A 27112-nucleotide genomic window follows, 5' to 3' on the forward strand; every position below is an offset into this window, starting at 1 on the left:
GCTCTCTGATGTGTAATGCAGGAACTGTGTTCAACCAGCAGGGGTCCTCATGGAGCTGCTGTGTGCTGCTGGGAGCAGGCAGCTTGAGACACTGGACAGCTGCTGGTCTGTCCTGCCCAGCAGGTTCACTGTGGAGGACATATCTCAGTTAAACGAAAAAATTATCTGCAGTGTGTTTGTTGAGATCTCAGCAGTTTATTCTGTCTCCACTGGCTTTCAGAAATAGAGCATATTTGATTTTGCTTGCAGTGATCACTACAGCCAGGGGTGGAGCTTCAGCAGCTCCAGGGGATTTATGTGAGGAAATTTAAATTATATGCGGAGCCTCTTGCTTTTCTCCTCCCCCTGTCCTGTAGCCGCCTCAGCCTCCTCAATCCCCCCAGCCTCCACTTCAGCAGGAAGAACACCTGTATGTGTTGAGTGACTCTCCAGCACTGTCTCATCTGAAAAACTATCTAATCATTACACTGGATGCTATAAAATGCACTTATTGTCTGATTATTGTGACAACATGATTTTAAATAAAGCACCAAGTAATGCAAAGTTCCACAAGTGAATGGAAGTGATGAGCCATGTTGCATCCACACCAATAGGGGGCGGCTTCACTCACAGCAACAGAAAATGCCCGCCAAAGTGTCTTCAAGCGTAGAAGAAGACGCGCTCGTCCAATGACACGCAGCGACAGGCACTGTCCGGAAAAGGTGGAAAATAGTTTACTTACACATGAAGGCTGGAAAAATCAGTGAGGTAACAGTATAATTCTTATCACTTATTTATTATTTTCAGGGGGTTGTTTTATGAAAAGTTATGTAGCTTCCAGTTACAAGTCAATAGAACAGTTTCACTTTTCGCTATCAGCTCACAGCTAGCTTAAATTAAGGTTATAAAGATGCTGAAATGAGAACTCAAGTGCACCAACATTAACGTTGCAAACTAAGAAAAAAAAATGATAAAATAAAAATATATGAACAGAGAAATGTTTTCAGCCTGTAAAAATGTCAGTAAATGGTGCACCAATTAGGGGAAATGGCAAAGAAATGACACTTTGCAATATGAAAATGAATGCAATAAAAAATAACATGAATCATGAAAATAGTGTCAATTAAAACAATTGCTCTCAAAATTAGGGTGAGCTAAGGTCAAGGATTTAGAATGACAGGAATACAAGAGAGTTGAGTTTAAATTATGGATTATCTGGAAATTATGTTTAAGGTCAGTGAGTGTCTTCTTCAGAGCAATGAACTCTGCTGGAAATTTAGAGAACAGCAATGAATGAAACAGCCATTCAAAGAGTTGGTGATATCACTGATGTACATTGTAAAGAAAACTGGGCCCAGGATCAAGCCTTGTGGGACACCTTTTGTGGGTAAAAACTCAGACTTTAAATCACCGTCCTTGCCAAAGCGAAGCCTGCTGTTCTGAGTGTTTTCTCCTCCCCTGTCCTCCGCCTGCAGGATGTCTAACAGCAGCGTCACTCATGTCCAGATGTCATCGGCGGGGCAGACAGAGCGCACCGCCGTCCACCTGATGCCCTGTGAGATTGAGCACAACGGGCCAGCCCAAGTCTCACAGTACTTCACCGCTGCCATGAAAGACCGCAAACACGGTACAGCTACGGTGTTAGATACTGATCAAAGTTTTAGTTTTGAGACAGGATCCACAGAAAGTGTTGTGAGTGGCAGCGTTGCAGTTGCACTTCTTTACTTTAAAAGCCTGGTGCCTCTCTACCAGAGTGCATCATTAATTTTCACATTTTGCAGTTTGGTTGTTTATCCAGAGCAAACAGTTAAAGCAAGGACAGATTTCAACATGACCAACTTCCACTGGCGTTAATGTAGTTTAATTTATGCTGAACATCTGATTTGTGCTGATTTTTCCAACATCGATACTGTTTCTGATCCTGTGTGTGTGTGTGTGTGTGTGTGTGTGTGTGTGTGTGTGTGTGTGTGTGTGTGCGCGTGTGTGTCTCCTGTTACAGAGAAGACTGTGTCGTTCAGGGGTCGTGGGTTGAGGGGACAGGAGCTCAGCTGCCCACAGGGCTACACAGGCCTGGTCCTGAAGGAAGTCAACAAGCCTGGCTCCGACCAGGAGGTGAATACCACCAGTGCCTCCTTTCACGCCACAGAATTAGTCCAGACTCCACACCTCATGCCAGCCTGGGAATCCACTCAGGATGACCAAATGTATTGGTTCTCTTGTCAGCTGTTTTTTTACTCTAAGTAATTTAGTTTGTGTGTACATGTGTGTGTGTGTGTCCAGGACAGGACAGTGCGAGTATCCTCTGTGTTTGACAAGCTGACCTACTGGAACATGGAGACGCCTCCCAACTCTGATGACACGATTGTAATGGCGATGAGCTGGCCTGAGCTGGCAGAGGCGGTGAGCGATGGTGACCCAAAAAAGGCAGCATAATCAAAAAGGAAGCTAGCCTGTGTCACTCAAATATTTAAATACTTTTGTTTACATTATTACTCCACTTTGGCTTACCCGAGACTCAAGGCTAAATCTTAAAGTGTACTTTTGTTTGATTGGTTTTACAGGGCCAAACAATGTCTCAGGGACTTAAAAAACATTAAAATTCCAGATTATATAATCCAAACTCCAGGCCTACAAGTCTTTAAATATTGTTACATAAAGCATTTTAGCTCTTAAATTTGTTTCACGATCCTAAAAATGATATGGGTTTTTGGTGTGTTGGTTTTTCTCTAAGAAAAAAATCCACCCTACAACTGTTGCATATTTTTCCAACCAGATATTTTTTTTAAGTTGCAAGATTAATTCTAACTGGCACTAAAAAGTGCAGTTTCAGTGTGTACTAAATGAATTCAGTAGTATTGATAACAGCTGTTAACAACTGATGTAGGATTTGTTAAAATCCTGTTCTGCCACTTTTCTTCTTCACGTTTTCTATTCAACTAGACAAGCAAGTATTACATAGAGATATATATTCTTATTTTTATGGCTGCAGTGGTGTACTGGGATAGTATTATCTTGGACATACTTAGATGTGGAGGCAGTTAGATGTTGTGAAGGTGGACAGTGACACTGATGTTTTTTGGTCTGTTCACAGATCCACGGGCCGGTGGACGACTGATTTGAATGACTGATATGGAACCAATATGCCAATTTTCTGCCACCAGACTGAGAAGAGAATCCAGGCAGGCTGGCGTTCAGAATAATGTGTGATGTAAGATGATCACTATCAGTGACAAGAAGCTATAACCATCAGAAGCTTTAAGCAGTGTCTTTAAGAGCGTGTGTCTCACAGTTTGAGAGACTTACACAAGACTCATGTTTGTGTTTTTTGTACTATATGTCCTTTTGTAGTGAAATAAATTAAAAAAAGAAATGTTGACTAACCAAGTTGTGCACTGTGCAATCAACTGAAACATTACAATATTCAGCAACTGTGTCTATTGAACAGTGTTTATTCACAGCAATGAAGGTAACATTTGGTGGCAAACAGAGATTCCACTTATGGACTTGTTGGCATCCAAGGTAAAAAGCTTGGGTTTTTACCTTTTTAATTTTATTTAAAATGTATAGTTCTGTTGAGTAGGGCTGTAGTCAACCAAAGAACATCTCTAAAAGTCCTGAAATTTCGACCAAAAGTCGACTAATCGGGGCAGCGGGATTACAAAAAAAAAAAAAAAAAAAAAAGTTAGATTAATTAACTGGGCAGTAGCCTATCTGGTAGCCTTGTCCGCCTAAATGAATTATAAATAAACATAAACAACTAGTGTTTGCAGTATATTAAATCATTTTTGACCTAATTATTTTGCACTGAATGACACACTGAGTTGGTCGGCTCTGACAGTGTTGCATCACGTGCACCTACGCAATATCATAGCCTATGATTTCCGAAAATAGTACTATGTCAAGCTGCCGTTGTCACGGGTGTGTGCGCCTGCAGTTATAAAACGATTATTAGACTAAAACTTTGAAATATGCCAATTCTGATATGTTTATACTCAAAACTGACGGAGCAACCTAACGCAGACACGTTAGCTTACGGTTTTTAGGTGATATGTCATGTTGGTCGTTGAGCTGTGATACACTAACTGTTGTTTGCAAAGTTTGCATTCGACTTTTTTCCATCTATTTTGGTAAAATGCTGCCACACTGACGACGTCTTTGACATGGTAGAGGACTAAATGTTCATCAAACGTTCTTAATTAAGCAAATATTCAGAAAACCAGGCCTAAGTTTTTCTTCAATTCAGAACATACGGGCCTAGCTATCTGTCTCCGCCAGTGGGTTGAGCTAATCCAAAATTATGAAAACAAGGGGGGTGTTCTGAAGACAGACTGTTACCTGTGAAACAGGCTGTTATGAAAACACCCCCATTAGCACTTAGTGCTTTACTCCTGATAAAATTAACACAGCAAATAATCGACCAATCAGATTTTGGTCGACCAAGAATGTATCGACCAATAAATTGACCAGTCGACTAACAGACTACAGCCCTACTGTTGAGTTTAAATAGTGACAACAACTTCCAAAGTGAAAAAAGCAATCGTTCATGGACAGATTTAGAAATTTGCAGAGAGGGTAAAATGTGCCAGACGATTACAATAGACTACAAGTGTCCATGCACAAAAGTGTGCTGAAATATTCTTCTCTTCATAAAGGAGAGAAACAGATTACAGAGGACAGGGAAAGATCAGAGTACAGAAGTGGCATGGGCAACGACCCGAGCCGAGCAGGTGATTGGTGCATCCCAAAACTTAAATCACTCCCCCTCAGTACCAAAGGCCCTTCTCATTTCTCAGTTCATCCTCTGTCATTCCAGTGTTGATGTTTGACAGGTACACGAAGACATCCTGCATCATCCCAAATACTTATTTTTGACAAGAGTTTCATCTTTCACTGTATAATATTGAATGATGTGACTGTGAATGACTGTATAATACTGTAATTATTTTCCTTAGCAGTGAAAAAAGTTTATGTCAAGATGATTTAGTTGATTTTAACAATACAGCCCAATATAGGGAAGTAAGACCTACGGGTGTATAGCGTGTCTCAAGTAATTGATGGCACTTTAAAAAAGGCTTGAGTGAGCCAGGATGTATCATTTGTTAAACAGCTGTTGCTTCAATTGCTCCGTTCTCTGCTTGCATCTCACACAGGAGGGGCTAAGACATGAGGAAAGGAACCAAAGATGTACAAATTGAGAAATGAGAGGAGGGACGAGTCCTAATTCTAATTCAAATGGAGTGACTTTTGCAGCGTTGAGATGCATCCATAGTCTGCAAGGGTTTGGGGGTTTGTTGCCCAACATTCGTTAAATACATACAACGCTACCACATTTACAATTAGTCAAATGTTATTGGCACAAAGTCACAGGCAAGTGGACTAGATAAAACACCGAAAAGGCAGTAAAAGAACAAGGCCATCCAGCTGAATAAGTTCATCGATATACTTCTAACTGCAATTGCTGTTCCCTCTTAGACATTCTGATTGAACGCAGCAGACACTAGTCTTAGGATTTCACAGGCACTTCTGCTATATATTAGATCTTTTTAGATATGTTCTCCTGAATGATGACATGAACTTCATCAGTAACTTCTTGCGGCCATTTGAGTAGTGATCATTTTTTTCCCACTGTACATATATTCATGAAGAAAACATGATGCTGAGGACAACAGGCTGTTCATTGACAGTGACGGGAAAAACCTTCAGCAAAACAGAAGTCATTCCCTGTTATGAGACAAAATGCTGTAGAAATGGGCAAAATATCTCTACCATCTGGCTAGTTTGTCTGTCTGTGTTTTTTTAATTGGAAAAAAGTCCTTACGGATACAAAAATGAAGAAAATCTTCCAGGAACTAGTTTACAGTTAGGACTTCGGTTTAGAGTTAGAATTAATATTAGGTGGGAATTAGGTTTTAAGGTTTGGCAGATTGTGAGAGCAAAGGTTAGGGAATGAACAGGTTTGTAAAAGGGCACAAATGCAGGGATACAACTGTGTGTTAGCTGAGAGGCGGCGGTGGTGGTTGTGGTGGCAGCTGGGCCTCCAGGTCTGCCTTGCTGCGTTTGGCCGGCAGGCTGTGGTCGTGGGCCTTGCGGATGTGCCGGTACAGGTCACCTGACTGCGTGTAGCTCCTGTAACAGTAGCGGCACTCGTATGGCCGCTCCCGCGTGTGCACGATGGCGTGGCGCCTCAGCGTGTATGTACATGAGAAGGTCTTTCCACACACCCCACACGTCGGGACATCCTCCACGAAATTTCCCATGGGGTCCTGGAATTCTTGGAAGTAGGCAGGGGGGTCAGAATGCTGCTGGGCTGCGGACGCAGGGAAGACAGAGGGGGCGAAGGAGGTATCCTGGGAGGAAGGGCCCGCACCAGAGGACGAGGAGGAGGGGGACACAGGGAACGAGTAAGCCTCGTTTGATTGGGGGTTCATTTGTAAAAGGCTCTGGGAGTGGGAGGTGAGATACTGGGGGCTATGCAGCTCCTCTTGCTGCATATCATCCTCGAACTCATCGTCTACCTCCATCACCAGCTCTGTCTCCCTCCCTCTCTCTTTCTCCTCCTCTAGCTCTTCATCAGATATCACAATGGCTTCCACCTTTACTTTCACATTTTCTCCACTGTGCTCCTCCATCCTCACTGTTCTTCCACTGGATCTATCTCTCACGCTGGCGGATGCTCCCGTCTCCGCCTCAGGTCTCGTAGGCGCTTGGGCCTGGGGAGTCGGGCGAAAGTCTGGGCTCCGGCGTTGGAGCGATATTGGGTTGTGGATTCGGATCTGGGGAAATGTGCGCTGGGGTGACGAGTGCGCCGGGTTTGCTTCTAAATGTGATGGCAGTGCTTGTGCATGAATTAACATGAGCATCTGTTGCCCTCCGCTGGTTGTGCGTCTGTGGCCGGTCTCTGAGGGCATCCTGGCGGAGTCATCATCGGAGGGCAGGCGGGGGCCGTCCTGCTCAGGGCTGGAGGAGAGCCTGGAGTCTGACCGGGGCAGAGCGACCACTGACTGACCACTGGCCTGGTTCACTGGGACCACAGAGGAAGAAGAGGAGGAGGAGGACGGCTGCTGGTTACTGCTGTGGCTGGAGAAAGACAGGCAGAAAAGGGATATGATCTTAGCGGCATAATATTATAGCAAAAAAGTGTCTCCTTATACTGTGCATCAGTATAAGGAGAAGCAACAGGATAGAAAATGTTTGTGGATTGCATCCATCACTAACATACAGTAGCAAATATCAAAAAAACATTTTTGATAATAGCAGACAAAATGCACTGTAGTACACTAAGTCCAGGTTAACAAACAATGGAAACTGTTTTCCCTTTCTCACTTCAATTGACCTCAAGTCAGAAAACCAAGCCACTGGGGCCTGGTTTGGGCTGAATTTCTTATTCAGCTGCTATGTTTGAGTTTAAAACTACAGACACACTGATTTTGGTGAATTTCTGCTTTGGCCTTGAACACAAAGCAGAATTTTATCTTAGGACTGGACTTTAGTTGAGACATGGCATTTTAGTTTGAACTGGACTAGGAATTTCACACCACTGTCAAGCTACAGTCAGCTACTGATCACCAATGGTCACACTGAAAGTGAGGAGCCCTACTTGAAACAGGGTAGGTGGCACACCTGTATGTCTCAGTGGTGCTGCACGGGCTACAGAGGGCCGAGCCCTCTCCCTGACCCACAGGGCCTAGTCTGATGTGAGCTGCAGAAGCAGGGACAGGCAGAGGCAGTTCTCCCCCAGGACGTAGAGGAGGGGCGTCCATCCCCGGCTGTGTGGTATCAGCCAGGTCAGGGCTCGGAGGGGTCTGTCCTCGTGCTTGCGATGACCCAGCACCAGCCCTGCTCTCTGACTTCACAGTGTCTGTCTGACTCCTCTCTGCTGCTATGGATACTGAAGACAGTGGTGCTGGTACGGCAGCTGCATTTGAATGACCTGCTGCCACAGTGACCAAAGGCCTGACTCCGTCGTCACCCCCACTCTCCCTCTCCACCTCTGTGGTGTTCCTCGCCACAGCGCTCTCTTCAGAGCGAGTGCTGTCTGCCTCAGCCACAGGCCCTCGTTTCTGCAGCCGCCTCTTACACACCCGCACCACCTCGTTCATATGCAGGAAACTGGCTGCTGCCAATATGTCCTCCACTGGCAGAGCAGCTTCCAGCTGCAGCACACCTTCATACACATAGTCCAAGAGCAAGCCAAAGGCAGCGGCCGTGACGATATCGCTGTCCAGTGTGACAGAGCTGCTGGAACCGTTTCCTCCCCCGGGAGAATCAGAGTAGAACATATGGAAGAAAGGCGAGCAGCAGGCCAGGACTGCCCGGTGAGCCAGGAAACGGGACGAGCCCACCTGGACAGTGCAGTCACACAAGAAACCCCGCTGCCGCTGGGAGCGCAGAGCAGACAACAGCTGCTGGGAATGCTGAGGGAACTCCATCACCTGGAGCACAGAGACAGACAGCAGAGAGACAAGGACAGATAGTGCTGCTGTTATTGTGAAATGTCAGTACAACAGTCAGTTTAACACATTATACTCGGGAGAGAAAGTTGGACTCTGATATATGGATAACACAAATACTCTGATAAGGCAGGGCACTCACTGAGGGACATGTAAAGTCTTTCTCTCTCTCCGACAGATGTTTGATTGACAGGTGCCCGTCACGTGTCATCAAAATTCTATCGTCTTCGACGTTGCCATGGTGACGCGGGCACGGTCTCTCAGCTAAACTGCAATTAGACAAGGAAGGCAGCAAGGGCACCCAGGTGAGAGAAGAAAAATGACAAATGACAACAAAGTGAACCATGTACACCGTGCATTACGGGGACACGGTTTCCACTGACGGAGGACATCCGACAAAAAGAGCTCTCTGCTAGTCTACGAAGCCCGTGTAACAGCTATGCTAACATTAATTAGCTAAGTTAGAGAGGCTCACCCTCTCTATAAAAACACACCAGCGCCAGCTCGTTGGCGGCCAGCTTCATCACCCGGGTGGTGAAGGGCTGTCCCGGAGCCTAGAGTCCTGCAAACAGCGCTCATTCTGAACTGTGGCACTGCCTTTTTCTTATGTTTGGGGGATATTTCTTACCTGCAGCTGCAGACTGATGTTTCCGGCAGAAAAAAAAAGCAGCTACTTTTGTGGTGGCGAGGACACCTCAGCGCTTCCCACCACAGTGCCACCTACTGGCGGAAAGTGAGAATAAACAGGAAGTGGAGGTTGGGCGTTTGTTGACAAGCAAGGCAGCGTGTTGTTGACTACATTATCTGTTTTTAGATAGCCTGACCGCCAATGTGAGCTTGTGCAGGGGTTTTCAGCTAGTAAGTGGCGGCAGCTCCATAGAAAAGACTGTATGGCACAAGCTATAGCGCTATACAACAACAGATATAAACTCAAAGCACAGATCCATGCAATGAACTGATTGTTTGAGCCTCTATGGACAGTGACAGAAGAGGGGCAGGAGGCAGGGGAGGGAGACGAAGGAGAGGAAATCGTGGTGGAGAGGTGAGAGATTTCAGGCCCATCAAAACAATGTTTTTTTATAGCTCAAGAATTACCTATGACTTATAACCGGGCAAGCAATATGAGCTCCACAGCATGGTATAGTCAAGGGCCTATATTTAGAACAGTGCTATACTTGGAGTTGAGTGTGTGTGTCTGTGTTACGAGTTCTGCCTCTTGCCCAACCAGAACAGAGATGTCCGCTTGTCAAAGTCTATGTCCTTTGCCCTGCGCCATGGAGCAAACCAAATGGGTCTGCAGATGGGTGCAGGTGAGATGCTTACAAAATGTATTATCCATCCCGCTGTACATGAGACATTTTCAGCAGACTCACTCAACCTGGCATCATTTTTATCATTCCTCTGCATAAGACATCCTGGACAGGGCAACTTGATACAGCGACAACTGTCAAAGTTACATAAATCTCCAAAAAAGATGATCATTTAGTGCCAGTGTACATTTTGAGGTCTTACTAATATTTGCATGCCCACACTATGCATTGGTATTCTTATCACTGGCTATGTGACGATGGCCAGAGGTGTAAAACGTTGTCTTGATGCCAGCTGCCCGCACAATCTCAAGTAGTGCCCGAGTAGGTGTTTGACAGTCAAGCAAATTAATGAATCATATGATCCATCAGTCTAATATGAAGCTGACTGGTCCCTCTGGTCATATTTGTGTCCTTGGTTAAATAACAGTCAGCAAGCTGGAGTATGCTTTACAATAACTGTGCACACTGTGAAGCATTATGCACAGGAGAGGAGAACTTTCAAGTTAGTTTAACCTCTAGAGATGGCACAGGTGTCCTTTTTACATCAGTCAAAACACAAATATGGATATTCTTGCTTCCACAGAACATTCCCTGGCCAGTACATCCATGTAAAGCTTGTCATATGGGGGGCAGAGTATAGACATGAGTGGAAGTTTGTTGCCATTCTAACTCTTCATAGTAAATCTTCTCAGATGGCTTCCTGTTTGTGGACGAGCTCCTTGCTCACCCACAGTTCCGCTCCTACTCACTGGAGGATGTGGAAAGAGTCGTTGCCACCAATGATAAGCAGCGCTTCAAGCTCCGCCCCCACCCGGAGGACGGTCAACTGCAGATTCGAGCCAATCAAGGTCATTCAGTACAGGTAGGTAAAGTAGCAAATCAGTCTTTGTTAACTGAAGTCTTCTCTACTTCTCTGACCACCTTTTTTCTCCTGTAAATTGCCTGGAACTGTTTTCCTAAAGCACTATCTAAAAGGCTAACTGGGTCAAATCCTGCACTGTACCCCCTCACTACACAGTATGTTATTATTGGTTCTGTGTTATTTGTTGTTGTGCTCAGGTAATGGACCTGGAGTTGAAGCCAGTGCTTGCTGGCTCTGCAGACTGTCCTGCTGAGGCGGTGCATGGCTCCTACCTGCGCAACTGGAGCTCCATCCGGCAGCAAGGGCTCAGCCGCATGACGAGAACACACATTCACCTGGCTGCAGGCCTGCCAGGGGAGGACGGCGTCATCAGCGGTCAGCTGTGTGTGTGTGTGTTTGTGTAAGTGTGTGAAAGAGACAAAGAGGGATATCAGCTAAACATGAAGGCAAATCAGTGCTTGTCTTGTTTTACACCAGGCATGAGGAGAGACTGTGACCTGGCCATATTTATCGATGTCCCCAAAGCTCTCGCTGGTAAGAGCAGCCACTGATGACTAATACTAACTAGCCCATTCTGTGCTGCCTGTGTAGGCAACAGTCTCTCTGACATCTGTGTGTATGTGTGTGTCTGACTGTAAAGACGGGATTGAGTTCTTCTGGTCTGAGAATGCTGTGTTGCTGACTCCGGGCGATGCAGAAGGCAAACTGCTCCCCAAGTACTTCAGCCGAGCCTTAAGACTGAGACCTACAAGTAAGAACAGCTGCCACAGGAGTGGAGGGATGGATCATTGTTAATAGCTGAGACACGCATATGGATTCAACTTAGACTCTTTTATGAAAGATGTTTGAAAGACAGAGGTTCATAGATTCATTTTCCTCTTGTGTTTCAGGGGGCATCCTGCCACTGGAATAGCGGCAGAGAATATTGTTCTGCGATTGGTCGGTGAAGGTCTCAGCTGACCGTGCCAGTAGCCTGTGGTTGGCCGGTCTTTGCTCCAGTTCCCTTGGAAACACTTCTTGTTTGGAAGGCGAATCCTAATGAGGACATTTGGCCAGAATGTACACACTGCATCCTCAATGTGACTAAATAGGGAAAAGCAAAACTCTTTTCAGGTTTACATGATTAGAAGTTATTGAGAGGATATTGAGGCTTAAAATGAGTGAGAATTGCCGCAGGAAGGCATTTATCACTTTTATGTGACAATTTAACAGGGTTTTGCTCGGAAATCGTACTTTTTATTTGCATCTTTGTCGACTTTCTTTTTCGTTATTGCATTATCAGTAATAAACAGAATATTGCATCCATTTACTTCCAAGATAATTTTATCAAGCACTCGTAAAATTCAGTAACTGTGCATTACAAGCAGACAGTCTGATAAGACAAAACAACCCAGCTCTTTAAAGGACAGGAACATTTAAAGGCAGATGTTTCCATTGTCACATGACTATGTAGAGGAAAGCAGAAGATGCTGCTGGATGGGAAACAGGCACAGACTGTGGTTTTACTTAACGGACTGTCTTAACTGTTTCTCTAAGATATGAACGCATACACACAAACACACACAGCATGCCAGGGGGAGATAACTGATTTGAGGCTTCCTGTGTAGGAAACAGACACATGTTGCCACCATATGCCATTGCCATAAGGACACAGTGCTGCAAATTAATTGCAAATAGGAATCAAATTATGATTCCTTGAATGAATATCTTAACATGGAATGAAAACTGCAGTGCTCTATTTATTTTAATAAACATTTATTCATGAGTCTACCTTATAAACCAAAATTTATTTCTGCATGTATTGGTGTATACTTATGGCACTAGACAAACATGACTATTGAAATCAGCCATTCATTTCTGACTAAATGCCTTGCAACGATGTATGTGAGCGTCTTACAGTGATATGACTACAGCTTTGCATTCTGACCAACACTGATTACAGCCCCAGAGGTGAAGAAGGAAACGTGCCACTGGTTGACCCAACTCCTGATTGTACGTTGACATCAATGTGCTCATCTTCATCTGGCAGCACTCTGTCCTTACTAGACAGGAAAGTAATTATGAGAACCACCAGAGCCAATTTACTCCTCCATCCATTGGCGCAGCTTATAAATAACTGTGTCCATGCATGGAAGAAAGCTTGGATGAGAAGTGAAGAGTTTACTTGAAATCTGAAAACATCAAAGGATGTGAGCATAGAAGAATGGATTGACTTTTTGGGGGCTGTGATACACTTCCACAGGAACTATCTGATGTGTGTCCTTTGTAGTACCGGTTTGATCTTTTCATGGCTGTCTAAACGGGGAAGTCCTGCTCCATGGGGCTTCCAACTGTTTAGACACACAGGAGAGGATCTGATGTGTGCCGCGAGGGCCGCAGGAGTCAGACCTTTCATTTGTGCGTCTAGATCTTAGTCTCAGAGGGCCTCATGGCCCCCAGTCAGCTTGTGGAAGAGCTCCTCGTTGAGCGTGTTGCCCTTCTCGCGGCTGCGCGTCGACATGAAAATGTAGCCTCCGATAAACTCGTGGACGATTTTGCAGTCAGCAGTCACACAGCTGAAGGCGATGTTCACGTTCCCGTCAAACTCAATGGCCACCTGGAGAGGTTGGGAAAGACACACACACATAACAGAGAGAGAGAGAGAGAGAGGAGATATTGGAGAGAGGAAAGGTTAATTTTCTGCTGGCAGAAAGAGGTTGCAGTTCAATTAAAATAAAATGTTCAGGTTATCTTTACACCGGTAGAATTCTAACTCCTCTATACCGTAAGGAGTGGGTGTTTAACAGCGTTCAAGAGGTCACTAAACTAAACTCACTCCCACATCTGCAGTGCCATGACCTATCATAATGTCAAGCAAAGGCTGGAGTTATTTTTAGTGTGGTGATAGAGTTCAGGCGCTGTCTCAGCACAGACTGCCAAGGTTTTTCTTTTCCAAAGACCTGTCTCACTCTTGTCTGCTGGGTATTGACCGCTTGATCAATATACATTTGTTTTTTATGGATTGCAAAACCCATATTTTCTCCATCCTCTGTATCGAGATACTATTACAAATGGCACAATAACAATGTTCTGTATCCCACCCACTGAATGCCCTGGGGCAGTCTCAGTCTGAATGAGCATTAGGAACACATGAGATTTCTTCAACAAATGAAACACCACAGAATAAGGTGGAAGTGTTGCAGACTGTATTCCCTGCAAGGGTGACAAGAGGACGGGCGTGACCTGTCGGATGTCCCAGTTGACGTTCCACTGCCTCATGTTGTTGTAGCGCCAGGTCTTGACCACGTCGCCCACCCCGAGGTCGATGCGTATCAGGCGGTTGGGGGCGATGCCCAGCACCTCGTCCTTACGGCTGCCCTTGAACCTGACAGGCCAAACGGAGAGCTTCCGGTAAGATCTCTCATAATTTGATTGCCTTGCTGTGCCAAAACCCGAGCTGTGTTTCTGCTGTCCAGAGACAATACCTCTGACTCGTAAATCTATATATGCCATCCTGGATCATTGATTGTTCTCTTGTCTGTTACTTCATTAAACTACTTGATGTGAGACGAAAAAAAAAAAAAAAAAATTCTGCAACCAGTAATTTATTAGTATTTCATCTGTGGGAGTTTTGTTGTTTCCTCAAAATTGAAATAGAACCACTTGGTATGCAATGACCTTAAGCTGACTTGTAACTTTACTGGTAAACTGTGCCATTATATCAAGGAGCATATTTTGAGAAGAGCTGTCAGTTTTTAAAATGGTGAATAATCACATTTGAAACAGGATCTAAGATTTACATCCTAGATCCCTCTTGTAGCTACCTGACGACGACGTATGAGATGCCAAAGTCGGGCAGGGCCTGCCAGATCTGCAGGAAGCGCATCAGGGCGTCGGTCAGTGAGAGCTGAGCCACGTTCTGGTAGGCCTCCAGTATCCGAGGGGTCAGCTGGAGGCACACACACAGGGTAAAAGGGTCAGATGTAATCAGACAGGGATCGATTAGTAGCCTTTACTCTGCCTGGTGCGTTAAGTGGGCAGTGGCTGCTTTAGGAGATTTGCTAGATTTGCCAGAGCGTTGTGATTATATGCAGAGAATACAGCTCTCCTCTCTTGACCCTGCACCTGTTTAGCCTTGTACTTCTTGTGATAGCGTGGCGACACCAGGCTGTGGGTGTTGATGCTGTCGTCGGTGGGTGCGTTGCCCTGGGAACCGGAGTTGGTCTTCTGCATGGCCAGGAAGGTGCGGATGCTTTCGATCTCACTCTGGAAGCTGCTGTCCGCCAGAGTCTTCCCTTTAGAGGCCAGCCGACACGCAGCCATCCACTGGGCATACTGTTGTTCCTGGAGAGCGAGAGACACACACAGCAGAGAGAGAGAGAGAGAAAGAAGAGGGAATAGGGAGGTGAGGTAGTCAAACAAAGACAGGTGAGATGAAAGAAAGAAGGCAGACGTGACAGCGGATCGCAAAGAAAAATGAGGAGGGAGGAAAAGGGTAGACCGAGAGCTGAGGTGTGTGTCACCGTGTCTACTGATGTGTATTGACATGTGTGGAGTGTTTGCACTCAGCCTCACATTCTCACAGCGCAGGTAGACTTCATTCATGCCCTCGGGAGCTGGAATAAGGAGCCTGATAAGGAACTTCTGTGCTGCCACGTTGACGTCCGGAGCCACCTCGCACCCTGTGTATGGGACAAAAAAGAAGAAGAAGAAGAAGAAGAAGAAGAAGAAGAAGAAGAAGAAGAAGAACTTTATTTATATAGTATTTATAAAAACAGTTACAAAGTGCTGTGCATGCATAAAATAAAGTAATGAATGATATGGGGAACAAAGACAAAAAGTGTCATAAAGCAAAGCAAATATTAAAGTATTATGAATAAAATATTGCGTTTGGCCATAAGGGGAGAGCAGCAGCCATACAGGTACATGTACAGTGACATCACCTGCCACCGGAGACGAGGCGCTTTTCACCATTAGAGGCCAGGCTTCACACAGATTTAGGTTTGGGGTTTAGTTCCTCTTTAATTTGTCATCTGCATTGGTGTTATATTTTATGTTTATCCTTGATTTCATTTTTCAGACCAGAATGTTTTTTTTTTATTATTATTACAAGACAGCCTTGTAGTTTTTAATAGTACTGGGTTACTGGAAGACTTAAGTGGGGAGCTGCGTCAGTTCAGCATTACACTAAGTGCTAATGTCAGGCTTTATTTTTGGAGAGCATGTGGGGCTGGGTAAAAGCTCACTCAATATTTATTTTGTGTTATGAGCTTTCATGCTAACCCTATCAATTCTGAGTTCACTTATTTCATTGTAGTGCAATTAGGAAGCAGCAACGTATTGCATATGGTGAGTTATGGGTAGTGATGCTGTGGTAAATAACAAGCTTGGTAAATTATATGATCTCAGGTTTGTGATTATACGTCTCTGTTCATGAGTTGATATACTAAACACACTGGGAGGGAGGAAGAGGGAAACTGGGGCAATTTGTTTCATTTTTCGCTGCAGACTTTCTTGTTAGACTGTAAAATACAGGAAATGAAAGCTGCAATCTAAACCACTTCCAGCTCCATTTAACCTCTTCAATTCCACTGCTCTTGGAGGGTTCGTCACTGCTGTGCAGAGATTTGTTCAGACCCACTGAATTTTATTTTTAATTCTAGAGAAGATCTCAAGGTTAGCAAAGATACCAAATATGTCCTACTAGATCACAGGGAAATGTGTATAAAATGATGTACAAAACATCTAGATATTTGGATGTTTATTGTAATGCTACATCCATAAAACAATGGCATCTTGGGTTTGGAAATATAACGGAAAACATCTGATCAGGAGGTTAAAATTGATATAAAATAAAATACACTGTGTAATATTTAATACCTTTGAGGTTAATCTGTTGAATAGGCTCTCCGATACTCTCCTCCTTGCTCTTGAAATAAGAGATGGAGGTATCCTGGAACTTGAACCAGTACTGCTTGTATCCCTTCAGAGTCAACCTCTTCGGCCTGAAACAGACAATCATACTGTTGCAGGCCTTGTATCATCAAAAGTGTGTTTCTCAAAACAAAGCTGGCTGACTTTTCCCATGCAATTTTGCCATTCCATTTGGTGTTTTTCTGCCACTATGGTTTGGTACGGCCCCATTGTTATGAAACAGTTTCAACACATCGGGGACTGAACTGTTATTTAGTGGGAAAATGATAAAATCACAAATACAGTACCAGCATTCCACTTTGTTCCATTGTAAGTCAAAAGAAAAAGACTAAGAACGATGAGACAAAGATAAATATCATGTGTTGCAAACTGACGCTTACCTGAATATCTTCAGATAGTCATTGAGCACTGGCGCAGTCATGTTTTCCTGGGTGAAAGATGAAGCATTTTAAAATGGATGAAGTCAACCGAGATCAAGATGAAGATCCATTGCCTGCCATCTTGCTTAAATGACATTAAATGTCACCTGTCCTGACAAGTGACATGAGGCAAAAACATGCATCTGGTAATATTCAGGTTTATGATAAATTTCATCAACCCAGTGTTGCTGTTTTGACATGTGAATATTAAATTCTTGCTATTTTCTTCATATTAAATCGTCCCTAGATACCATCGTCAACTAAATGAAGAATTTGATTTCAAAATGAGGTATCTGTCTCTTGCAAAATATGACAAAAAGATAGAGACTCACTATGTAATAAGACTGAGGTCAGTTCTCATCTCAGACCCTTTAATAACAATAATATTTTCGAAAATGCACTGTAATGGTCTATTAATATGAGTAAACTGAAGTGGAACAATATATATATATATTTTTTTTTTGGCCATTTTATGCTGTTTCTCTGACCCTGACTCAGCTTCTCCAGTTCTGTTTATATGAGGGCTGCATAACAACATGTCTGACCAGCATCTCAGAGGCAGAGCTGCTCTCTCCCTCCATCTTGACCTCGAGGCACTGCAGGGCTGATTCCAGGTCGTCCATGGCCGCGCTCGAGGTCAGCATCTGGGGCTCTGACTGGGACACTTTGCTGATGTGGTACTGCATGTGTTTGTGTGGGGAGAGACAAAAGGGTTGAACTGGTCACACATCAGTATTTCTCCATAGACAATGAATGGGGGACTGACCTCATGCAGCCATCTAATTTTCTTTTGAGCTTTTGTACCCAGGTGAGCTCTTTAGTGTAGTATTGTCAATGGTAAAGCGGCAAATATACGATTACAGTGTTCTCACAGTCATCTTTACTGTCTTTCATGAGTAAATGTGTTCACAATCATTCATTCTACATCCTAAAAACCCTCTGACCTTCCTTTAAATCCCCCCCTAAGTAGCTTCAAAGATGAAACACATTTTCCATATTGTACAACGTCAAATCTAATGTCTTGCCTTGTCAAATCTAATCTGATGTCTTGTGCATCATTGTGCACACATTCCCATGTAATTCAGCAGGACATATTTGGTATCTTTGGAACCCTAGGGATCTCCACTGTAATTTAAAATAAAGCTCTGTGGGTTTGAACAAAGCTTGGTTATATGGTTCTAATGCCAAACACGTAGATGGGACTAGCAGGGTTGAAGAGATAAACTGGCATTCAAGAGGCACCACTTATAGTGTGTAGACATTTTTTCTTTCCCGGCACACTTCAAACACAGCGGTGTGGTCTACCTGTAGAGCTCCAAACAGCATCATCTCCTCCTCGGTGCAGTCAATGTCCTCCAGCAGGATGGACCAGCGGGCCTGCTCATACAGCTGGGTCAGACGCACCGCATCGTACTGCAGCACCCAGGACAGGAAGGTGAACGTGAGAGGAAACAGAAATGGGATTGATACAAAATACAGTTAGTAGCACAAGCATTAAAAAAACACAGTTTTATGCACACGTGCACATACATAAAGACACACCTTGGGTTCCATATCATGAAAGGCAAAGTATTTGAAACGCAGCCACAGCCTGTCATTGTCTCGGATGCCCTGCTGCATGAGAGAGCGAGACGAGTCCAACCATCTGAGAGAGAGAGAAGAAAAACATGAAAAATGATAGTGATCACATCTTCAGTCGTTCTTCATTTGTGTGAGAACAGGCATGAAATAGCCTCATGCCAATGTGTGTACGTGTGAGTGTGTGTCGGGTGTACCTGCTGTTGATGTGGGCCTTGTCCACTACACTGGCAGGGCGGTACAACTTGGCTATGGCCTCGGGGGCGGGAGGTTGCAGGGTGACTGACAGCATCTTGTAGACGGCCTCCGTCTTGGGAGAGTCAGCAAAGTGAGCTGGCATGCCGTTATACAAGCAGGGCTGGGACACTAAGAGGCGAGGGGGAGGAGGTGGGGGGGCGGTCAGAGTGTATCAAAGAGTGTCAGTCTTCTTCCCACTGTTTCCTGTCTCCCTTTCAGTGGTCTACCCAGTAATCAGTGGGTTGATTAATCGAGCTAAATAATCAGCATCAGCCAATACCTGTGCTCACAAGGCCAATATATATTTTTTTAAATTTTAAAATAATAATTCAAAATATAAAGTAGATTGCAGAGTGCGGATCTACTTAAGCAAATCATGCACATATTTTATTTATGAATGTGTTCAAGTGAATAATACATTAGTTAAGAAATGTCCATTGAGACCAAAATGATAAATGCCCTTGTTAAATGCAATAAAACTATTTATTTTTCACATTTTTCCCCCCAAAATTAGTATCTGTGGACATTAATTTAGGTGATACATTTTCTAAATTAAACGTGCACTGCAGACAGAGTGCAGATCTAAGCAGAGACAATGCAGACAATAGCATTAGTGTGATATAAATGTTCATGTAAGTTCAGCAATTTAGTATCTCATTTGTTATTGTTGTTAAATTGAATTGAATAAAACTGTATTTTTTAGATTAAAAAAAGAAAAAAAAAACATTATGTCATTATTGGTATCGGCATTAGCCATCAATATAGGCCTACTGTCACTCTCTTTGTATCATATAATGCAAATATGTGTGTGTGCATAAAGCCTCAGTGTGTCCTTTTGTGTGTATTCTGAAAACCTGCAGTAACATTATGAACTAAACTGACATGATGAACTAAAAGTCAACAGACAAAGTTGTAAGAAATGGTATAATTAGTGTAGTTATCATGGAAAAGGTAGTATAATAACAATTACAAATGTGGTTTGGTGACTTTATTCAAAGATTTTAAAGGAACACTTTACCCAAAATACAAAACAATTATAGTGCCACATATCCATCCAGACAGTTGCTGTGTAATTTGGTGAGGTTTCCAGTCTGTCTCCCTTCACTGCAGTACAACAGGACTGGATGGGTTCCATTTTGTGGAGATTAAACCATCAAACTGCATCTATCCATCCCCAAGTACAAATTTCAGGCAGAGAGACAAAGTTTGCCAGGGTTCTTTGGCTGCCTATGGCTCCCTGTGAAACTCTGTATCTGAGGGCAGAGGATTATGCCGGGCATCCTTGACACTGGTTTTGGAAAGAGGTGCTGGTGCTGTTGTGTTTTTCACAAGTCAATTTTTGACAGTTTGAGCTCCACAAAACATAACCCATCCACTTGCATTGTACTGGGGTGAAGGGAGACAGAGTGGAAACCTCACAAAATCATACATAAACCATCTGGATGGATAGACTTTTTTGTGTTTTGACTGAACAGCCTTAGCCCTGTGGAAAAATGGAAGATGATCAACCTACCTGAGGTGAGGGGCACCTCGGTCAGGTCGTATATCTCCTCCACTGAGTCTTTATCCTTTTTCTTCTTCTTCTCCTCCAAGGGCCGAAGAAGGGAGAGCTCCTCGGGGTGACGGATGTCTGCGGAGGGAGAGGCAGATGAGGTGATGGAGAAGATGGATGGAGGCTGAGAGACAAATGAGGTGATGGATCAACAGAATGACTCAAAATCACTTCCTGCTGAGCTCAGCCCGAAGGCGCTCGTTCATTCACTTTTCACACACACACTGAACATGTTAGAGCTATAATACCGAGAGAAAGAAGTTTTCTCTAGATCCTCTAAGTCTCTGGACCGTTAAATAAATCCATGCAACTGATATCGTCAACCCATTTGTAAAGGGTGTGTTCATTTTTGCATGAGTATCATGTGTATCTGTGCGACACTTTACAGGAAGAGTCATGCATGTGGTGAAATGATGTGGTTCTTCACAGGCAGAAGTATATATAACACAGTATATGCAACTTAATGGGTGGAGCCCTATGCACACTGTGCAAGACTTCAGCATTACCTGTTACCTGCGCTAAAAAAAAAAGCGTACACTCATGAAACACAATACATTTTAAGTTAATGGACCACTTTATCAAGTAAATGCCTGTTGTGTAACTAATGAGGTCATAGTCTGGTTCAAGCCACTCTATCCTCATAAATTATTCCCAAAGTATTCAGCATCAAACTTTTTTTTTTACATTGTTTAAAAAAAGAATGATGAAAAGAACATGTCCTAAATAGTCTGATTCAAAAGATAGAGTCCATGAACAAAAAAAGGTCAAAACACTTGTAGGTAATTTGATGATTCATTATGATATGTACTCTGTGATGAAAGTGAAGAGGGCTCAGCCTGATTATTTCTCTCTGTCAGAAGTGCCATGTGCCAAGCTCGTCAAAGCACAGAGCAGTTTCAGAACAAGGACTCAAATGTGACCTTAGATTGTTAAAGTATTCTAAATGGTAATTCTAACACTGCTACCTTCAACCCAACAGAAGTATTTTTAAGGCTCATCATCATTTTTTTTTTTTTTTTTATCAAACGTTTGGTTAGTCTCGGCTGATTAGTGAACCGTTCAGCTTTGGTAAACAGTCTCTGTGGCACAATGGTACCCCTTCTGACTCCAGATCAGAAGGTTGCATGTTTGGATTTTGTCAGGGTCAAGATTTGTACTTCTTCATTGGCTGTCTGCTGTATGTCTCATTTGAATCATAATTACCATAATTACATATAGCCATATAACTCATAGTAGAGGACGAGGGTGTAACCACTGACAAAATACCAATCTATATATACCAACAATATTTTCAGTATGGAAGATTATAAAGACTGGCGTGTTCAGTGTCCCTGAAAACCCTAAAAAAAAAAATTGATTCCAAGTCGCTAGAGGGCTCACTGCACTGGAGATATCGACCCATTGAGCCTTCCATTGTAAATATAATGGGACATATGTGAAATGAGTCAAGCAAAACTTAGATACTTAGAGATCTATTCACAAGTATGTTTCAGGATATTCTGATTCAACTGAGACCCCCCTTTTGTCTTTTTACAAGTCTACGGTTTCATTCACTTTAGGCTTTTCAGTGTAGATGCACAGACTTTTATTTTGAAACAAATCAAAAAGTACATAGCACATTTTTTGTTAAAGGAATAATCATTCATCAGTCATTTGTTCAAGGCTACAGCATCAGTTGTTGCTCTAATCACGTTATTTACATAAACATGCTTTGAGTATGTAATTTTCCCCCATTGGAAGCTATCCCATTTGCTACTATTGGAAAAAGCATAATTCTGATTGGTGGGTCTCTTTAAGGTCAATAAACAATAAGCAACTGAACAAAACAAAATGAAGTGGAGGGGTAACCCATTCCAGAGAAATCACAGATTATTCCTGTAAATGTGAACACAAATGGTCAGTGTAGTCCTCAAAACTATGTTCTCAATGTGCAAATTTTCATAAATAAATATCAAAGAATTGTGCACTTATAAAGGGAGGGGGTCGTAGAAAGCTGTGTTTGTCTAACTCCTTGTCTGTAACTGCAGATCTTAACAGATAGAGCACTGAAGGCACTCAGATTTGAACATTTGTTTTCCACTTTTGCTGAAAAACAATAGACATCATAGAATAAATAGCCTGTTGTTTCAGTGATAAGCCCAAATCCGCACAAGCCGAGTCTCAGAAATTATTATATTGTGCCTGAGAAATGAATTGCGCCCACTGATTCTTTTCTACTCACTGATTTCAGTACAGTGAGCCTGACAAGGGTGAAGTCTGTGGCATGGTAATGCTGGATTAACATCCATTAACATAGGCACACTGTGGCACTGCAGGTTAAGAAGAGGCACTAAATTATTAACTGCACTGCAAGAATCTCCATATCTCTTGATGTAACTATTGCCCTGATCTGATCTCATTCACATCTGAGCATACAGTAACAGCATTTTGATTTAATTAAAAAAGCTGCTCTGCCTCTAGTTATGTGAATATTTTGCATGTGTCAGGGAAGCTCCTAACCATGGAATCACAGAGTCCTGTTACACTGAAAAACATGGATTCCAGGATGAAGAACTGGTTAATGGAAAGGCTTACCGGATAAGCAAACATGTTGTGTTGTTTTTTTAGTGACAACCATTCTCCAGCTTAAATCTTTTGTGCTTTCATCCTCAAAGATTTTTATTCTTTTTCATCCTGTGCGTCTGTTCTTCTTGTACTTGTATCAGCCACTTGAGGTATTCTAACTCTACGCCAGAGCTCATTTAATTCTTATCTCTTGTCCCCCTAAGCAGCTTTTCTACTTGCAGATTTCATTATTTCCCACTGCCTTCTGCTTTTTGAAACATTCCCAGTCTAGCAATGAGGAATTGAGACCAAGAACTGCCAAAATTAGACTAAATGAAAGCATGAGGCAGATGGCAACAGTCCTGTTTCTGGTTTTTTAGCATATCATCACAGCCCACAGGACAGTAATACATTACTGAGACAATTCAACACACATCTTTAAGCATAATTAGACTGTGAACAGCCATTATAATGCTACTAATGCAAGAAGATGGAGAGAGAAAGGTGAAAATGGAAATAGAGGGGAGTTGGGCAGGGTTCTTATAAGGTGAAAGGGGCATATAAGGCTAAGAAAGAAAGAAAAAATGAAAGAAAGATAGAGGGATAAAAGAGGCTTTCTTCAGGGACTCACTGAGCATTTTGCAGATTTCCAGCACAGTGTGAAAGACGGGGCTGGAGAAGGAGGCGCGGAGCCTCAGGGTGATGCCGTTGGGCAGGCCCAGCCTCAGGGGCTTGTGCTGGGGCATGAAGACCAGCCGGGCATCGGCGTGGATGCCGCACTTCTCCAGAGTCCATGCTGTCCGCAACAGCCACTGCTGTTTCTGCTCCCACCACAGTGCATGATCCGACCAGTCCCGCTTGATCTCTGCAGGGAGGAGAGCAGGAAACCGGCAGGGGTCAGACACAAAGTGGCTGTGACAGTGTGACAGAGTTACTATCCATAGGTTAGAAGCCACAGGCTGATTAGTGCATTTTTTGCTCAGCCTCTTGTTATGTCTGAGGACATTTTGCACAGTGAGACAGAAGTTCAGAGTCTGGAGAGCCTCCAGAGTCTGCACCTCTGCAGGGCTGCAGCCGGCTCCATGTTATACTGAAACCATGGAGCAACTGTAAATCCAGTGTGAAAACTGGTGAATAGAATCTCCATATCTGTCTTGCAGATATGGAGATCTGTAATCCATGAACGATTTTAAATCCACTGTGAATAACTGGTTGATGGAAAGACTTACTGGATAAACATGACTGTTTTGGCTGAAGATTTGACGAAGACACAATATTGAAACATGACAAATGTGCTAAATCTAGTCTGAAGTATTGAAAAGGAAGATTGTGGTTGCACTGCTCTTGGTTTTAGTTTTTTTTAAGAACTGCTGGCCTGTAAATCCCTTTGGGACTGTACCTATGGGGCTCTAAAGGGCTTTAAATGAACTAAAACTTGAACTTGCTTTATTTATTCAGTCATTCAACCATTCATTCATTCTTTATACTCAAAAATCATTGAGGTTACCCTCATTTACAATGACATCAAGGTACACTTAAAGTAAAATGAAAAACATTCAAATGATATTAATTGAATTGACTTGGTTGTGTTCTGTGTATAGCTGCTCTACATGCCTGTGAATTGCCCCTCGGGGACAAATAAAGTTTTTTTGAATTGAACTGAATAATCAATATACATATATAATTAATACATAATAGTCTTTAGACGATGAACATTGTCAGATGCTTTAAGGCTTTTAAACTCTGTAATCCTTGAATAGTTTTTAAAGACTCAAAGTGGATGATATGAATGGAGGACTGAGGTAGCTTGGTTGAAGGTGCTCTTTGGTTTAGGATTTAAAAAAAAGAGTTTCACAAATTTAAAATGCCTTTATGCTGTGTGTGTGTGTGTGTGTGTGTGTGTGTGTGTGAACAAAGAACACTGAACCATCATCATAGTGAGTCTGAGAGACTAGGAGAGGGGAGAGTCAGACAGACAGGTAGACAGGGAGAGAGACAGAGAGTGACCCACGTGTCTTCTCCACCAGTTTGAGAATGACCCCTCCTATGTGGAGGTCAGACGTCACACCGATGGTGAGGGGCGGGGCATCTACCCCCAGGTCCTCCACTATGACTGACAGGTCCCACACCGCCATACTGGAGGAGAGAGAGAGTCAAAAAAAAAAAAAAAGAGACAGACGGAGGAGAAACAGAGAGTTGACAAAGGGAGAGAGCGATACCAGTGATAAAATGCAATGAAATGCTGCTTTGAATCAAACTAAGTGGATACTGTAAATGCTCTTTGAAGGATGTATGACATGTCCAACAGTGATAATCCATTAGAAGTTTAAATAGCCACTGTGGGAGTTGTCATTAATCACTTTGGGCAGGTTATTCTGCCTTTAGGATTTGCATAATATCGATTTGTCCTCCATCACCATCACCCTTCATTCATTTGTCAAGTCTGACATGAAGTGTTCAAATGTACGATGATCCCAACTTCAACCTTTTGGTAATGATGACAAATATGGCAAAGGGCAAGCTGATGAAATATGAGGCAATATGCACTGTAAAGGTGCACTACGTAAAATTGCCAAGTGTTGAGGGTCATTTCAATTCAACTGACAAAAATGTGGAATAATAAGCACTTGATTTGATGGTTGCGTCAACAAGTTTTGCATTGTTGGCCGAACTGTAATAAATTTCACGCGTACGCTTTGTCAGCTGAATCTAAATGGTCCTCACTTAAATCAGCCCTCTGCATGTTTGCATAATTTATTCGAATGTCCTGGGTAGACAGGGATTTTTGAGTTTGCAAGAAGTAGGCCCACAGAAGAAGGAAAGAGGATGTCAGCCCTTTCACATGTCTAATTTTTGCATTCATTTTGAAAATACTGGTAGTACATAGTGGGTTTATTTTCATACTGCATACAAGTAATAAACCATGGTCAAATCAGGCACTTAACATAGCCTCTGTAACTGTAAAAATATGTATGTATATATTCAGTGTCTAACTGAGTGTTATGAATTTGACTGGTCAAATGATCATTTCAAAAAAGGAACCATCTATAAAAAGAAAACAACAACTTTATGGTGCCTAGTTACATGGTGAAAACATACTTGAGGCTCTGTATTTCACACTGCAGAGCTTCACCTTCAAGAACATACATTTTCAAAGTTGCCAGAGAATTTCAGCCCACAAATTAGTTTAAAATATCCTTATTTGGATTCATTTTTTCCAGAACTGGGTGACTGGGTTAAAGGGTTCAAGTAAGACAGAGAGAGGACGGATGACATGTCAATCTGACTTCAGCCGATGAACTGCTCAAGGGAAAATAATTCAACTCTGTACAGCATATCATATGATGCTTTGTAAGGCTGTCACACACACACACACACACATTTAATGGGTAAGTGTGTTTATTCTGACAGGTCCAGTGTGATGGATACTTCCTATTTCTGCCTTGAACAATCATCATGGACACACACTTCCGCTTTCAGGCCCGCCCATAGTGAGGCGTTCATCCATCCCATCTAGGCACTTACTATGTGTGTGTCTGTGTGTGTGTGTGTGAGTGTGTGTTTGCTAACTAAAAACTCTTACAGTTGTCAGAGCTGTCAACTGTGGTTAAGTATGACCTCTTGCCCTTTACATTTGTCATTTAAAGAGGTAAAATCACAGACAAATACCTCTCTCTTCTTTGGTGTGTTCCTCCATCAGAGAATCAGGACTGAGAGGAGTTTTAGAACATAAATGCTGATAAGTGATCAATTCAGCTCTCACATTGCAGTTTGTCAGTGTGATCAGTTGATCAGTGTGATTCTGGATGTCTTGGTTTGGTCTCAGAAGGCTCAGACATACAGGCTTGGGCCTTCTCCCTCCTAAGTCCCGTCCCTCTCCCTGCTCTTTGTTCCTTTCTCTCACTTTCTTTCTCTCTCACAAACACAAGCACACGTTGCAGGTTCTTACCGTCAGTGTCCTCTGTCCAAGCTTTCGTGGAATAGAACGTTTTTTCAGAGAACCCCCTGCACTCGCCGCTATTCTCTGAAGCAATCTCCCGGGTAGTTCCTACACGAAGATGTGCAGCAGGGCCACCTTCCTCTGTGTCTGTCTGAGTCGGGCTAGGTGGGTTGTGGTCGCTGTGACAGTGTCAGTAGTGCTTGTGTCAGTTCTGAGCGTGTTCCTCTTTTGTCAGTTTCCGCCAAGCGGAAGTGTAAGAGGGGTTCAAGTGTGTGACTGACTGGCGCTGCCTGGTGCTTATTGGGCAATGTGAGTTGCAGTGTGTGTG

The 27112-nt window shown here is 43.2% G+C and overlaps 4 protein-coding genes across 5 annotated transcripts; 2 read left to right on the plus strand and 2 right to left on the minus strand.

Annotated features, from left to right (window-relative positions):
- The first annotated feature begins 650 nt into the window (after positions 1-650).
- On the plus strand, positions 651-3359 carry rnaseh2c (ribonuclease H2, subunit C). The gene is made up of 5 exons (XM_030061780.1): positions 651-747; positions 1455-1606; positions 1979-2091; positions 2260-2379; positions 3071-3359. The coding sequence occupies exons 2-5, from the start codon at positions 1456-1458 to the stop codon at positions 3092-3094; spliced, it is 408 nt and encodes a 135-aa protein (XP_029917640.1). The 5' UTR covers positions 651-747; position 1455; the 3' UTR covers positions 3095-3359.
- On the minus strand, positions 2239-26939 carry fermt3b (FERM domain containing kindlin 3b). Of its 2 annotated transcripts, XM_030061777.1 has the most exons (16): positions 26794-26939; positions 24856-24980; positions 23476-23709; positions 20262-20378; positions 18709-18877; positions 18476-18578; positions 18239-18346; positions 17479-17613; positions 16895-16941; positions 16461-16585; positions 15156-15262; positions 14706-14924; positions 14405-14529; positions 13824-13965; positions 13006-13197; positions 2239-2256 (listed from the first exon to the last, which is right to left on the minus strand). In XM_030061777.1, exons 2-15 carry the CDS (start codon positions 24977-24979, stop codon positions 13018-13020), a joined length of 1935 nt encoding a protein of 644 aa, XP_029917637.1. In that variant the 5' UTR covers position 24980; positions 26794-26939; the 3' UTR covers positions 2239-2256; positions 13006-13017. The 2 variants fall into 2 exon arrangements, with proteins under 2 accessions (XP_029917637.1, XP_029917636.1); XM_030061776.1 differs by lacking the exon at positions 2239-2256 and having other exon boundaries at positions 12002-13197.
- On the minus strand, positions 3819-9014 carry zbtb3 (zinc finger and BTB domain containing 3). Its single transcript, XM_030061775.1, has 5 exons — positions 8905-9014; positions 8572-8698; positions 7600-8411; positions 4140-7056; positions 3819-3834 (listed from the first exon to the last, which is right to left on the minus strand). The coding sequence occupies exons 2-4, from the start codon at positions 8638-8640 to the stop codon at positions 5973-5975; spliced, it is 1965 nt and encodes a 654-aa protein (XP_029917635.1). The 5' UTR covers positions 8641-8698; positions 8905-9014; the 3' UTR covers positions 3819-3834; positions 4140-5972.
- trpt1 (tRNA phosphotransferase 1) lies at positions 9135-11906 on the plus strand. The gene is made up of 7 exons (XM_030061779.1): positions 9135-9471; positions 9658-9739; positions 10432-10601; positions 10799-10976; positions 11079-11135; positions 11242-11352; positions 11492-11906. The coding sequence occupies exons 1-7, from the start codon at positions 9403-9405 to the stop codon at positions 11512-11514; spliced, it is 690 nt and encodes a 229-aa protein (XP_029917639.1). The 5' UTR covers positions 9135-9402; the 3' UTR covers positions 11515-11906.
- Positions 26940-27112: the final 173 nt, after the last annotated feature.

The sequence above is a fragment of the Myripristis murdjan genome, chromosome 10 (assembly GCF_902150065.1).
Source record: "Myripristis murdjan chromosome 10, fMyrMur1.1, whole genome shotgun sequence".
Taxonomy (NCBI): Eukaryota; Metazoa; Chordata; class Actinopteri; order Holocentriformes; family Holocentridae; genus Myripristis; species Myripristis murdjan.

Bases quoted from the DNA above. Each gene is read 5' to 3' on its own strand.
- rnaseh2c (XM_030061780.1), top strand. From the start codon at position 1,456: ATGTCTAACAGCAGCGTCACTCATGTCCAGATGTCATCGGCGGGGCAG. The intron at 1,607-1,978 runs GTACAGCTACGG...CTCCTGTTACAG, and splicing joins CATGAAAGACCGCAAACACG to AGAAGACTGTGTCGTTCAGG. The intron at 2,380-3,070 runs GTGAGCGATGGT...GTCTGTTCACAG, and splicing joins GGCCTGAGCTGGCAGAGGCG to ATCCACGGGCCGGTGGACGA.
- zbtb3 (XM_030061775.1), bottom strand. From the start codon at position 8,640: ATGACACGTGACGGGCACCTGTCAATCAAACATCTGTCGGAGAGAGAG. The intron at 8,412-8,571 runs GTGAGTGCCCTG...TCTGTGCTCCAG, and splicing joins AAGACTTTACATGTCCCTCA to GTGATGGAGTTCCCTCAGCA. The intron at 7,057-7,599 runs GTGTGCCACCTA...GTCTTTCTCCAG, and splicing joins AGCACCACTGAGACATACAG to CCACAGCAGTAACCAGCAGC.
- trpt1 (XM_030061779.1), top strand. From the start codon at position 9,403: ATGGACAGTGACAGAAGAGGGGCAGGAGGCAGGGGAGGGAGACGAAGG. The intron at 9,472-9,657 runs GTGAGAGATTTC...TTGCCCAACCAG, and splicing joins GAGGAAATCGTGGTGGAGAG to AACAGAGATGTCCGCTTGTC. The intron at 11,136-11,241 runs GTAAGAGCAGCC...CTGACTGTAAAG, and splicing joins TGTCCCCAAAGCTCTCGCTG to ACGGGATTGAGTTCTTCTGG.
- fermt3b (XM_030061777.1), bottom strand. From the start codon at position 24,979: ATGGCGGTGTGGGACCTGTCAGTCATAGTGGAGGACCTGGGGGTAGAT. The intron at 13,966-14,404 runs GTAGCTACAAGA...TTGGCCTGTCAG, and splicing joins ATCTCATACGTCGTCGTCAG to GTTCAAGGGCAGCCGTAAGG. The intron at 13,198-13,823 runs GTCACGCCCGTC...CAACCTCTCCAG, and splicing joins TCAACTGGGACATCCGACAG to GTGGCCATTGAGTTTGACGG.